The sequence below is a fragment of the Bos taurus genome, chromosome 3, assembly GCF_002263795.3.
Source record: "Bos taurus isolate L1 Dominette 01449 registration number 42190680 breed Hereford chromosome 3, ARS-UCD2.0, whole genome shotgun sequence".
NCBI classification, from domain to species: Eukaryota; Metazoa; Chordata; class Mammalia; order Artiodactyla; family Bovidae; genus Bos; species Bos taurus.
Window position 1 is genome coordinate 83,069,303 of NC_037330.1, and position 13,284 is coordinate 83,082,586.

At 37.0% G+C, this 13,284-nt stretch overlaps 1 protein-coding gene across 9 annotated transcripts in view; it reads left to right on the forward strand.

The window, feature by feature from the left end:
- The window catches only part of DOCK7 (dedicator of cytokinesis 7), a 208,257-nt gene that overhangs the window by 144,432 nt on the left and 50,541 nt on the right, over window positions 1-13,284 (forward strand). For all 9 annotated transcript variants that reach the window (XR_009493802.1, XR_009493804.1, XR_009493803.1 and 6 more), the window contains 6 exon segments: window positions 1,142-1,238; window positions 3,985-4,081; window positions 4,391-4,525; window positions 5,474-5,626; window positions 11,979-12,137; window positions 12,779-12,879. Coding sequence is in view for 2 of the 9 variants with exons in the window: in XM_005204517.5 (XP_005204574.1) it covers window positions 1,142-1,238; window positions 3,985-4,081; window positions 4,391-4,525; window positions 5,474-5,626; window positions 11,979-12,137; window positions 12,779-12,879 (742 nt within the window). In the remaining 7 variants the exon portion in view is untranslated.

Below are 13,284 nucleotides of genomic sequence, written 5' to 3' on the forward strand. Positions count from 1 at the left end.
AGAGTAGTAGTCTTCTAGTTGAAAGCTTGAAGTCATGACTTGATTCCGTTGTTTAAATATATGTATTTCTCCACAATTCTCAATGACTTCTCCACTGCTGCCCCTTAAAGGAGCCCATATCATTCACTCTGCCTTCTGTTTCTCTTGGGGGAGAGCCCCTCTGTTCTCCTCTCCTGCCTTCTGTGGACCAAAAGAAGTAATTACTTTCAGAACCTTCCTTAATTTGTAGCTTTTATTCTTGTGGTCATAAGTGCTGTGGAGAGAAATAAAGTAAATTAAGAGGAAAGGAAGTGGTGGAAAGTTGAGGAAGGCCTTTCAGCAGAGGTGATGAATAACTGGCCAGTGAAAATTTATGTGAAAAACAATCAGGTAAAAAGAGCAATCACTGTTGTGTACATCCTAAATCAAGAGCATATGTATTGAAACTACACATACGCACACACGATAATGGTAGTATAAACAAAGGTGGAGAAAATAAAATCATATCATGCATAGTCTTATAAACCATGGTTAAGATTTTCAGAAAGTCAGAATTTCAAAGTTTGCTTATTTAAAAAAGTGTTTGGGTTTTTTATATTACATTTAGCAAATATATCCTGTAATTGTTGTGAAAATTTTTAATAAAAAGCACCATTGTCAGGTTTTTCCACTTATACGGAGGATAAAATGGCTGTGTTAATAAAATTATTAACATTATGTAGTATTTCTTTTTAAAATTTTATTTATTTATTTATGGCTGTTCTGGGCACTTCGATGCTGCATGGGCTTTTGTCTACTTGTGGTGAGCGGGGGATACTCTCCAGTTGCGGTTTGTGAGCGTCTCATTTCACTGGCTTTTCTTGCGTGGAGTGCAGGCTCTGGGGCGAGTAGCCCTCAGTAGTGCAGCACGTGGGCTCAGTAGCTGCGGCTCCTGGGCTCTAGGGCGCAGGCTCAGTGGTTGTGGCGGGCTTAGTTGCTCTGCAGCATGTGGGATCTTCCTTGATCAGGAACCAAACCCATGTCTCCTGCACTGATAGGTGGATTCTTTACCACTGAGCCACCAGGGAAGCCCTGTAGTGTTTCTTATATGGTTGCAAATATACATGAATGCGGTCTAACTGAAATAACATTTTTAAAGAAAGTTTTGAAATTTGTTTGACAGAGAGAAGCCCATCTGGAAGTGCCTTTGGAAGTCAAGAAAATCTGAGGTGGAGAAAGGATATGACTCACTGGCGTCAAAACACTGAGAAGCTTGACAAGTAATAAACCTTCTATTTTATCTTTTTGATGGGCTTGTTGAATTTCAAGTGCAAGAGGAAAATGATTACTTTTAGTGTTATTTTATATAATTAGGCATTCAAATTTTAGAAGTCAGAACAGTTATATTTAATTTTTCCATTTTGGATTAAAAACAATTTTGGGGAAGAATTTTTCATATGGCATAGTAAAGCTAAAGGTTACATATTTCAATGTCACCTTATTTTCCCTAACAATCCCCCCTGGAAAATGGGTTGAGCAACTGTTTTTGAAATGTCACTATTTTAGGTGTCACACTGAAACTAAATATTTCAAGGATTATAAAAAATTAGAAAATCTTTGCTCTCTTAGAGCTTAAAATATAGTTAAAGACAAAACACTACAAGTCTTCTGTTTCCAGTATAGAGACAAACTAGGTACACTAACTGGCCACTCTATTGCCAAAAACAACCTAAAATGCACTTTCGTGAGTCCAGGATTCTAAAGGACTGCATCTTCATAAGGGGAACTGGAAATAAACCCTTCTCACTGCTCAGGTAACCACAGGTAAAATTGCTTGGCTTGAAAATTGCTTGGCATTGTGTCAGGGGGCTGCAATCTTTTCCTGATAATTTCTAATTTCAAATTGGCCCTCAGGTAACTTGATAGGCCCCTAAAACTTTGAGAATATAGTGACCAACTCATTTGGGTTTGCCTAGTACTCTTAATTTTAGCAGTGAATGTCCCAGGGACCCCCACCCCAGTCCTGTCCTAAATTGGTCACCCTGAGAACCATCTTCCATCCAAACTTTAGAGGATTCTCACAGAGAAGCTTTCAGAAATATTAGCTCTCCTACATGCTCAGTAGCTCAGTCATGTCTGACTCTTTACAACCCTGTGGACTGCATCCTGTGAGGCTCCTCTGTCTATGGGATTTCCTAGGCAAGTAGGAATTCCCTAGGCAAGAATACAAGGTTGCTGTTTCCTTCTCCAGGGGATCTTCCTGACCCAGGGATCGAACTCACATCTCCTGCTTGGCAGGCAGATTCTTTACCAGAGAAACCAGCTGTCCCACAGTAAAATCATAAAACACAGGAAGCAAGGCCCTATGGGAGCCAGCAGAGACAGAAGCAGCAGGATCAGTACCACATAGATAAGTTGAGGATTGTCAGAAACTGTCTTAGTCTCTTCAGGCTGCTATGACAAAATAACACGCACTGGGTCACTTTTAAATAACAGAAATTTATTTCTTACAGTTCTGAAGGCTGGGGAGTTCAAGATCATTACACCAACAGATTCAGTATCTGGTGAAGGCCCTTTTCTGGGTTTATAGGCTTCTTGCTGTTTTCCCTTATGGTTTAAGGACAAGGAAATTCCTAGGGGCTTCTTTTATAGAGGCATTAATCTCATTCATGAGGGCTCTGCCTTGATTTTCCAATCACCTTCCAAAAGCTGCACCTCCTAACACCATTACCTTAGGCATTAGATTTTCATTGTATGAATTTGGCAGGAAAGACACATACTTGGACCAGAGCAGATGCTGTATATAACTGTGTTAAAAATTTTTAAAGTTTGAATGTCTGCTTTTCTGTCTTTTTGTCCAAGTCCATTTCTTTAATTATTTTTCCATATGTATTGTGTTTTTTAAAAATCACAAAGCACTGAAATACTATGTTGTTAGTATATTGCTTTACTTCTGCACTTGTGTTATGTGTTCTCTCTGCTTATCTTACTTTGTTTTAAGGAAGCCGTTTTCTTTTTCTTGTTGGTATTTTCCTGATTCTTTTGGTTTAAACATCTTGTTTTTCATGTGTCTCCACAAAATCTCACTGGAATTTTAAGTTTGAACATTATATTTCTTTTCCAATTTAATTCTAATGTTGTATTTTCTCCTTAAATTTATAAAATGTAAATTCATAAACTGTTCTCTTTAGTGGTAGTAATAAAGATTCAGACTTTAATTAATAGCTAACTTTGAAAAGTTAGTATTTAATGTGTCCTTGTATTATTGCTTTGATTTATATATATATTTTTTGGTCTATTTGGATATAGTTTCCATATATGCATTGTGATTGAAATGTCAACTTTACTCATAAATCGTATATAGTCATTAAATTTTAATTAAATAATACTTTTGTAAATATTAGTATTCAAGTAAACCAGTTTATTACATCGTTTTATTTCTAATGAGTAATTCCATCCAGAATCTCACTGAAGAGTTACTCATTTTCCGTATTAAAACTTTTGTATCAGAAATTTGGGAAAATTAGACAAAACTTTATTTTTAAGAAAGTTCTGTTATCCTAAATAAATATGTTGAAAATCCTTGCAATGGTAACATGAGTACTAAACATTTCGGGTACTGCCTTACATGGAAGCAGCCCTAAATACAAGCCTATATAGCACCACCTAGTGTCTGTGCCGTGTAGAACACAACAATGTTTTCCTGTGTTTGCTGTAACTCGCTCTGAAAGCTAAGTGTTTATGCTTTTAGTGGCACTGTAGTACCGTAACGGGGTGAGAAAGTCTGTATTGGCATGTTTGACAAATGTAGATTAAAACAAAACATTTTTAAACATGCAGAATATTTTTCCTTAGTCACTTAATAACTTTGTACTCGGGCAACTATTGGAAAACTCTCCCCCTGAAAAAGAAAAATGATTCCAAGGTTTTTTTTAATTTCTGTGCATCTTTAAGTATTTTGTGAATTTCAGATCTATTGGATTTTCTAAAAGATAAAATATAATTTTTTCTAATCTTTTGTTTTAGGTCAAGAGCAGAGATTGAACACGAAGCACTGATTGATGGCAATCTGGCTACTGAAGCAAATCTAATCATTTTGGATACATTAGAGATTGTTGTTCAGGTAAAAACACTAATTAGAGGAATTTAAACTAGTATAGATTTGGTAAGTTAGGGTTGGGGAAAAGTATTTATTGAACCATATAATTATATTTGCATATCAGTAGATCCTAAAAGTTATGTTCTTGCTCCTCTTTTTTTCTCATTTAAATTCTAGATTCCCCTTTTCTTATCAAAATCCCTTGCAGCTTCTTTTCCTTAAGGAGCTTGTAGATCTTACATTATCTTTTTCCTATTACAATTTTTATGTGTAATTTTTACGTATTCTGTCTCTAACCAGATCACAGTTAACATCTCTGCTTTACAATTGCAGACAGTCTCTGTAACAGAATCCAAAGAGAGCATCCTTGGTGGGGTGCTAAAAGTGCTTCTGCACAGCATGGCCTGTAACCAAAGTGCAGTGTATCTGCAGCACTGTTTTGCCACCCAGAGAGCCCTGGTTTCCAAGGTGGGTTATTTTTGTGCCTGCTGTCTTGTCAGACCTTTCTTTACTAACATTGTTTACGATCACTTGATGCATTCATTGATTCTATCTTAAATATATTTATAGATAAAATTTTAGTAATAACCTAAGACTTGATTCTTCTTCGCCTTTCCTCTACTGTTTATTTCTTTCTTATTTGGACTACCTTTAACCTGTTTTCTGGATTGAAAAAAAAACAAAGAGTGGTTCTGATGTGGAGAAGGGCCTGAAATTAATAGCCTGTTTTAAATATTGGGCTTTTTGTGTGTTCATCCTATCTATTTCTTATTGATGTGAATTATCAAGAATTAGTGTGTCAGTTGTTCAGTCCATTGAAATTAGCTTATCCTAGGTAAATGGAAAGAAAAGTACTTGTTTTGTTTGTTTAACTACTTCAAATATTTATTTCCTATGTTTGTTTTCCTCTGAAAATCTACATTCTTAATCTTGAAGGTATCTATTTCATCTTAGTCATCTTATAAGATGAAACTTAGCCAGTGAAGATAACATATACCATTTTGTAATAGTAAGAACATTTCACGCTGTGCAGCAAAAAACTAACAATATTGTAAAGCAACTATATTTCAATAAAAATTAATAAAAAATTTTATCATTGACTTATTGTGTGTTACTATAGTACGTGTTTTATTCACATTATCTAATCTAAGGTAGTCTTACAGTCCCACATAGGTAGTATTATTAGGCCCATTTTATGGAGAGAAAACCTGTCCAAGGTCACAGTACTAACATAGTCCATATTCGAACCCAGTCTGTCTAGGTCTCTGGTCCATTTTATTAACCAGCAGCAAATATTCTCTCTTAAACATGCTTTCAGTTCCTGGGCTAAACTAACAAATCTCTTCATCAGGTTATATTAACATATATGTGAAGCTCCTGCTACCTAAATTCAGTGGTGGTATTGTTTCTTTACAGTTCCCTGAGCTCTTGTTTGAAGAAGAAACAGAGCAGTGTGCTGACCTCTGCCTCCGGCTTCTACGGCACTGTAGCAGCAGCATCAGTACCATACGGTCACATGCTAGTGCCTCCCTTTACCTGCTTATGAGACAGAACTTTGAGATTGGCAATGTAAGTGTTTCATTGTAGGATTGTATCTTTGGATTCATAATGAACTATAACTTCTGTAGGTATCTATTAAGTGGGTTTAGGGAGATGATAGCATTTTGAGTCTAATCTTAAGACTATTTCTTTTTCTCAATCTGGGGATAACATAAAAATCCAAATCTCCAGTTTTATTTTGTATACTAAGAATAACATATAATAGTACAGATTTAAACTACAAGTGTATGTTGAGCGACTATAAATTGTAATTATTATCATTAAGTGAAGTGAAAGTAATAAGAAAAATTAAGTTTAAACATCTTTGCTCAGTATTTCATGATTATATGCCAGTCTTAGAAGAATTCCATGTCTTCATTTATGGTTTTTTATTTGATTATAGATTTATGTGTTGTATTTTTCCTAGCTTTCTGAGTCTAATGTTTAGTTCCTTTATTCTTACACATGTAATTATTTAAGGTCTAGAATATTGCATTGTGCTCTTTTGATGTCTCATTGGTTCTAATACCTAGTATTTTTAGTATTCTTGGTTTCTATTCAATACATATTTTGTAATTTCAGTTTGTATTTTCATTTTAACCTGAAGTTTTAAAATTTTGATGATGATGATGTTTAGTTGCTCAGTAATGTCCTACTCTTTGCGACCCCATGGACCAGGCTTCCCTGTCCTTCACCACCTCCCGGAGCTTGCTCAAACTGGTGTTCATTGAGTCGATGATGCCATCAAACCACCTCTTCCTCTGTCATCCCGTTCTCCTCCTGCCTTCAATTTCTCCCACCATCAGGGTCTTCTCTAATGAGTCAGCTCTTCGCATCAGGTGGCCAGAGTATTGGAGCTTCAGCTTCAGCATCAGTCCTTCCAATGAATATTCAGGATTGATTTCCTTTGAGATTTACTGGTTTGATTTCCTTACAGAGTTTAAAAGTTTTGATGATAATTTTTGGTTTTTGTTTGTTTTCTGGCTATCCTGTGGCTTGCAGGATCTTAGTTCCCAACCAAGCTTGAACCCAGGCCCTCAGTAGTGAAAGCGTGGAGTCCTAACCATTGGACTGCCAGGGAATTCCCAGTAATTTTTAGTTTTACTGCAGAGTGATCATAGTACAATTAATATGTCTCCATTTTGGTACTGTGGATGTGTGTGTTTGTGTATTCAAACATAAAATGTTTTTATAAATGTGTTACACAAGCATTTAAAAAGAAGGGGTACTTTATTTTCGTCTCTTTGGTTGACTAAAGGAGATGATTTAAAGCCTACATATTGTCTATTTCTCCTTTTGGTCTTATTGGTAAAGTGATATTCGTAACTGTTTGGTATATTGATAACTACTATTCGTAACAATTGTATCTTACTATGAATTATTCCCTTTAGAATTGAAAAAGACTCTGAGATGGCTTAATTTAAAATTTTTATATTTTTGACCTGACTTCTGCCTTGTGTAGTATTGACCTCTACTTTCCTTCTAATTTGAATGTGGCTCAGGTTATCTTTGCCTGTCCTTTCTTTTTCACTTTTTTGAATCACTTTATTTTAAATGTGTGTCTCATCTACAACATAGAGTTGGGTTTTGCTTTGTAATTCAGTTTCTAAGTTGAATTAAACCTTTCATACTTGTTATTATATCAGCTATATCCTGCATTTGTGTTGTATTATTCTGTTATGCTTCCCCACTCCTCTCCTTAAAAAATTTGTTGGTTATTTTCATCTTGTACATAGTAAGTTCGCCTTAAAGTTTATACTGCTTTAGTGGTTACCTTTATAATTATGTAGTACCTTCAGTCCTCTATTTCTTTAATCATACATTCTTAGTGGAGGCAGTATTGTCACCAGCCTAGTGGGTACTGGTTCTTATCTACCACAGTGGCTTCCCTTGAGTCCTTATATTTCTGTTTTTTTTTCCTTCCTAAAGTTAATGGCTTCATAAATTTTTTATAATTCAAAGTAAAATATTTTAATTAGAATTTTCATCTGTTTCATGACCACATTTTCCTATTAAGTATTCTTTATCTGGTATTTCACTGATCTTCTTTACCTTTTTGTTACTCAGCATAGAATGAAGCAGTTTATATTGGCCTAGGTATTTGTAGGACAGTCTATTTCTGTCCAGCCCTATGAAATTTTTTGGTTGTTTTTTCCTCAAGACAGATAGTTTTATCACTTCAAAGTGAGTTTCTTATTTAAATTTAAAAGAAGTGTTTTTCCCATTATTTCTTATATCTGCACCCTAGGATTCCTCACTATTTGCTATCCCCTCCTTACCTTCCATTGAAGCTGCTTCCTATTTAGCTTGTCTTGGCAGCCATTATGCATTTTTATACTGTGTAGATTATATCAGTCTCCTCATTTTGCTGAAATAGAGTTTATGAACTTTTTTTTCTATTCGTCTTTTATTTTTATATGAAATGCAGAAGAATAGGAACTTGCTATCTCACACTGTCCTATTTTTACTGGAAGCCAAGTCTTCTCTCCTAATTCAGAACAAAGAATCTAGTTACTTTATAGATCTTATTTAGTTTTGGAAATGAGTCCCTAAAATTTGACTACACTTGGAGTTTTCCTCCGTTATTTTAGGAAAGCTTTATATTAATACAGGAGGATTAAAAATGGATAATTTATCATGTTAATGTCATGTGCTGCTGCTGCTAAGTCACTTCAGTCGTGTCCGATTCTGTGTGACCCCGTAGATGGCAGCCCACCAGGCTCCCCCGTCCCTGGGATTCTCCAGGCAAGAACACTGGAGTGGGCTGCCATTTCCTTCTCCAATGCATGAAAGTGAAAAGTGAAAGTGAAAGTTGCTCAGTCGTATCCATTCCTAGCGACCCCATGGACTGTAGTCCACCAGGCTCCTCCATCCATGGGATTTTCCAGGCAAGAGTACTGGAGTGGGGTGCCGTTGCCTTCTCCGGTCAATGTCATGTAGTACCTCTAAAAAGGAATAGGTGATTTATACCTGACACGATTTTATACAGATTGTATATTCAAGAGATGTATTGAATTGTGTTCTAGGTACTGTGGTAGGCATCAGGCAAACATAGATAAAAGGAAACTTATTTTAAAATAGCTTGGCATCTACTAGGGTAGGAGATGAACAGGTAATGTTCAGCTAGTAATAGTAAGAACCTACTTTAGATGGTTTTGTGAGGATTATATAACTTAATATTAGGTAACACACTTATTATATCAGTAACTGGCTCTGAGCAAATGTTCAGTATGTATTTGCTGTTGATACACTGAGAGGTAAGCACAGGGGACTATATAAGCACAGAGAAAAAGAGCTCTCAAGGAGGGTTTCAGAAAGAGGAGATGCTTGAACTAAGGATGAAGAATTGCCCATGCAGATAGAGAAGTAGTGGGTAGACTTTTTAGGTAACAAAAACGGCACGTATGTAATTTGAAAGGCATTGAGACGAGAGAAGGAAACAGGCAAACAGAGAAGGAAACTTTTTTAGCGCTTCTTAATTATTATGGCTCAAAGAGAGAGTAATAAAAGATAAAATTGTAATTGAAATGTTTAGACTAAGCTGTCATAGGACAGATACCTGTTTATCACTGTACTCAGTTCCAACCATGTAGTTTGGCAGGTTTATTTGGTCAAATACATGAATTTTATCTGCTGTGATAAAATAAAAGCTGTGAGCAGCCATTAAAGTATTTTAAGAAGAAGGCTGAAATGTACATTCAGATTTACATTTTACAAAAATTTCCCTGATGCTACTTAGGGGGTAAGGAAAAAGAAAGATTGCTTAGGAAGTTATTGGAGTAATCCAGGTAAGAAATGATAAGGGCATAAAGTAAAGCAATGGCATTGAGAATGGAGAAAGAACAGATTGACACAGATTAGATGATGTAGATTGAGTTTATAGTATGAGTAATGAATGGGCAGAATGGCTATGGAATGACTCCTGGTTTGGGGCCTGTGTGACTGACTGCAATAGTAGCACCATTTATTTAATCAATAGGACAGACTTCATTTTCTTGGGCTCCAAATCACTGTGGGTGGTGAGTGCAGCCTCAAAATTAAAAGATACTTGCTCCTTGGAAGAAAAGTAATGTCAAACCTAGACAGCCTATTAAAAAGCAGAGCCATTTCTTTGCCTGGAAAGGTCCATATAGTCAAAGCTATGGTTTTTCCAGTAGTCATGTACAGATGTGAGAGGTGGACAATAAAGAAGGCTGAATGCTGAGGAATTGATGTCTTCGAGCTGTGGTGCTGGAGAAATTGAACCTGAAGCTCCAATAGTTTGGCCACCTGATGGGAAGAGCCAACTCATTGAAAGAGATCCTGATTCTGGGAAAGATTTTAGGCAGGGGGAGAAAGGGATGACAGAGGATGAGATGGTTGGAGGGCATCACTCCCTAACTCAATTGACATGAGTTTGAGCAAGCTCCAGGAGATAATGAAGGACAGGAAAGCCTGTCATGCTGCAGTTCTTGGGGTTGCAAAGAGGTGGACACCACTTAGGGACTGAACAACAACAAAGGTTGTCACTGATAACCTCTTAAAAGTGGTTTCATACTGGGGAATGGTGAAATGGAAATGAATTTACACTAAAAAAGGAAGAATGTAAACTCTTACAGTCATCATTCCAAAGAATATACCTTTACGTTACTTTGTACAGGATATGACTTAAGTTATACTTTTATCATAACAGTGGACATAATTAAATCAGGTAGAGTGTAGTGACCACATCTGACACTTAAGAATTTTGTGATGTTGGTCAAGTTCTTTAACGTCATCTGTAAAAATGGTGTTATTGTTAATAACATATACCTCATAGAAGGTCGGAGAAGGCGATGGCACCCCACTCCAGTACTCTTGCCTGGAAAATCCAATGGACGGAGGAGCCTGGTGGGCTGCAGTCCATGGGGTCGCTGAGAGTCGGACACGACTGAGCCACTTCACTTTCACTTTTCACTTTCATGCATTGGAGAAGGAAATGGCAACCCACTCCAGTGTTCTTGCCTAGAGAATCCCAGGGACGGGGGAGCCTGGTGGGCTGCCATCTACGGGGTTGCACAGAGTCGGACACAACTGAAGCGACTTAGCAGTAGCAGCAGCAGCAACATAGAAGGTCAATGTAAAGTCTAGGCACAACTTCTAATTCAAGTCTAACCCACAATTTTTTTTTCAACCTTGTTTTGTAGGCTGTTATCACAGGAAGATTCTAAGCTTAATGTCCATTTAAAAACAGGATTTCAGTATTACACATTTCATTCAGTTCAGTTCAGTTCAGTTGCTCAGTCATGTCCAACTCTTTGTGACCCCATGAATCACAGCATGCCAGGCCTCCCTGTCCATCACCAACTCCCGGAGTTCACTCAGACTCACATCCATCGAGTCAGTGATGCTATCCCGCCATCTCATCCTCTGTCATCCCCTTCTCCTCCTGCCCCCAATCCCTTCCAGCATCAGAGTCTTTTCCAGTGAGTCAACTCTTGGCATGAGGTGGCCAAAGTACTGGAGTTTCAGCTTTAGCATCATTCCTTCCAAAGAAATCCCAGGGCTGATCTCCTTCAGAATGGACTGGTTGGATGTCCCCGCAGTCCAAGGGACTCTCAAGAGTCTTCTCCAACACCACAGTTCAAAAGCATCAGTTCTTCAGTGCTCAGCCTTCTTCACAGTCCAACTCTCACATCCATACATGACCACAGAAAAAACCATAGCCTTGACTAGATGGACCTTTGTTGGCAAAGTAATGTCTCTGCTTTTCAATATGCTATCTAGGTTGGTCATAACTTTCCTTCCAAGGAGTAAGTGTCTTTTAATTTCATGGCTGCAGTCACCATCTGCAGTGATTTTGGAGCCCCCCCAAAATAAAGTCTGACACTGTTTCCACTGTTTCCCCATCTATTTCCCATGAAGTGATGGGACCAGATGCCATGATCTTCGTTTTGTGAATGTTGAGCTTTAAGCCAACTTTCTCACTCTCCACTTTCACTTTCATCAAGAGGCTCTTTAGTTCTTCTTCACTTTCTGCCATAAGGGTGGTGTCATCTGCATATCTGAGGTTATTGAATTTCTCCTGGCAATCTTGATTCCAGCTTGGGTTTCTTCTAGTCCAGCATTTCTCATGATGTACTCTGCATATAAGTTAAATAAGCAGGGTGACAATATACAGCCTTGACGTATTCCTTTTCCTATTTGGAACCAGTCTGTTGTTCCATGTCCAGTTCTAACTGTTGCTTCCTGACCTGCATACAAATTTCTCAAGAGGCAGGTCATTTCATTACTTTTTCAAAAATATTTTTCCTAGAATGATGTTTTATACTAACTTTTTCTTTATAGGAAGTTAAAAAAAATAGACACTTCCCCTTTAAGCTTTCCTTTATTAAATATTTGCCTGGCAATTTCTCTGTTACAGAATTTCGCCAGGGTTAAAATGCAGGTAACCATGTCACTGTCTTCCTTGGTGGGCACATCTCAGAATTTTAATGAAGAATTCTTAAGACGTTCTTTAAAGACTATACTGACATATGCTGAAGAAGATTTGGAATTGAGGGAAACAACATTTCCTGATCAGGTCAGAAATGCTACTTTTTACAGCATGAACTGAAATAGGAATTGTAAATAGGCATTTCCCAAATTGTTAAATCAAACTTTAGTTTTTCCTGGCAGAACCTATATTTTTCTTTAGATCCATATGTGTCATAGATAGGACTGAATCTCTGTTTTAATAAGCCACCCTTCCTTCTCATAATGGTTAATATTTTTGGTGTTTAATTCTGTGAATTTGTACCAGAAAGAACACTAGACTTAGTCAGTATGGATAAACAAAAAACTTTATGATGAAAGTGTTCCCACTGATTTGTGAAACAGTAGTTTGCCTCAAAAACTAAGTTTATAGAAACTACCTTTTGAGAAAATCTGAAAATCAGAAAGAATTTTGTTTTGTATTCTTTATATCCGTATATGTTTTTTATTTCTACTAGTAGTTCTACTTGTTTCTGGGTGAGAGAAGTGAAAAAATAGTTTGCTGATGAATTTGTGTAAAATTTACTCCTTGCCCATCTTACTTCAGCATACCCACACTCTAAAAAACTTCATCAAAATTGTTTGTTTTGAAAGCTTTAGATTTCAAATCTGAAATATCTTCCAAACTAATTTAATGGTTGTGAATAAATGACAGCTGAAGAATGTTTTTCATGTAATTCTCTGCTACAGGTTCAAGATTTGGTTTTTAATCTCCATATGATCCTTTCTGATACTGTTAAAATGAAGGAACACCAGGAGGATCCTGAAATGTTAATTGATCTAATGTACAGGTAGCATTTGTTTAATTCACTTATACCTTGTATTGTTTTTAGCTGCTTAGCTGTGTCCACCTCTTTTTTGACCCCATGGACTCCAGCAGGCTCCTCTGTCCATGGGATTTTCCAGGCAAGAATACTGGAGTGGGCTGCCATTTCCGTTTCCAAGTTAAATTCCTGACCCAGGGATCAAACCCACATCTCCTGCAATAGCAGATGGACTTTTTACCACTGAGCCACCTGGGAAGCCCTATGTCTTGTATAATGGGGCTTAAGTTAATATGATACACAGAAAACATGAGTTTACAAGAATACAAAAATTATTTGTCATTTTCTAACGGTAATTAAAACCCCTCCAGTATATTCTTGCCTGGGGAATCCCATGGACAGAGGAGCCTGGCAGGCTATGGTCCATGGGAT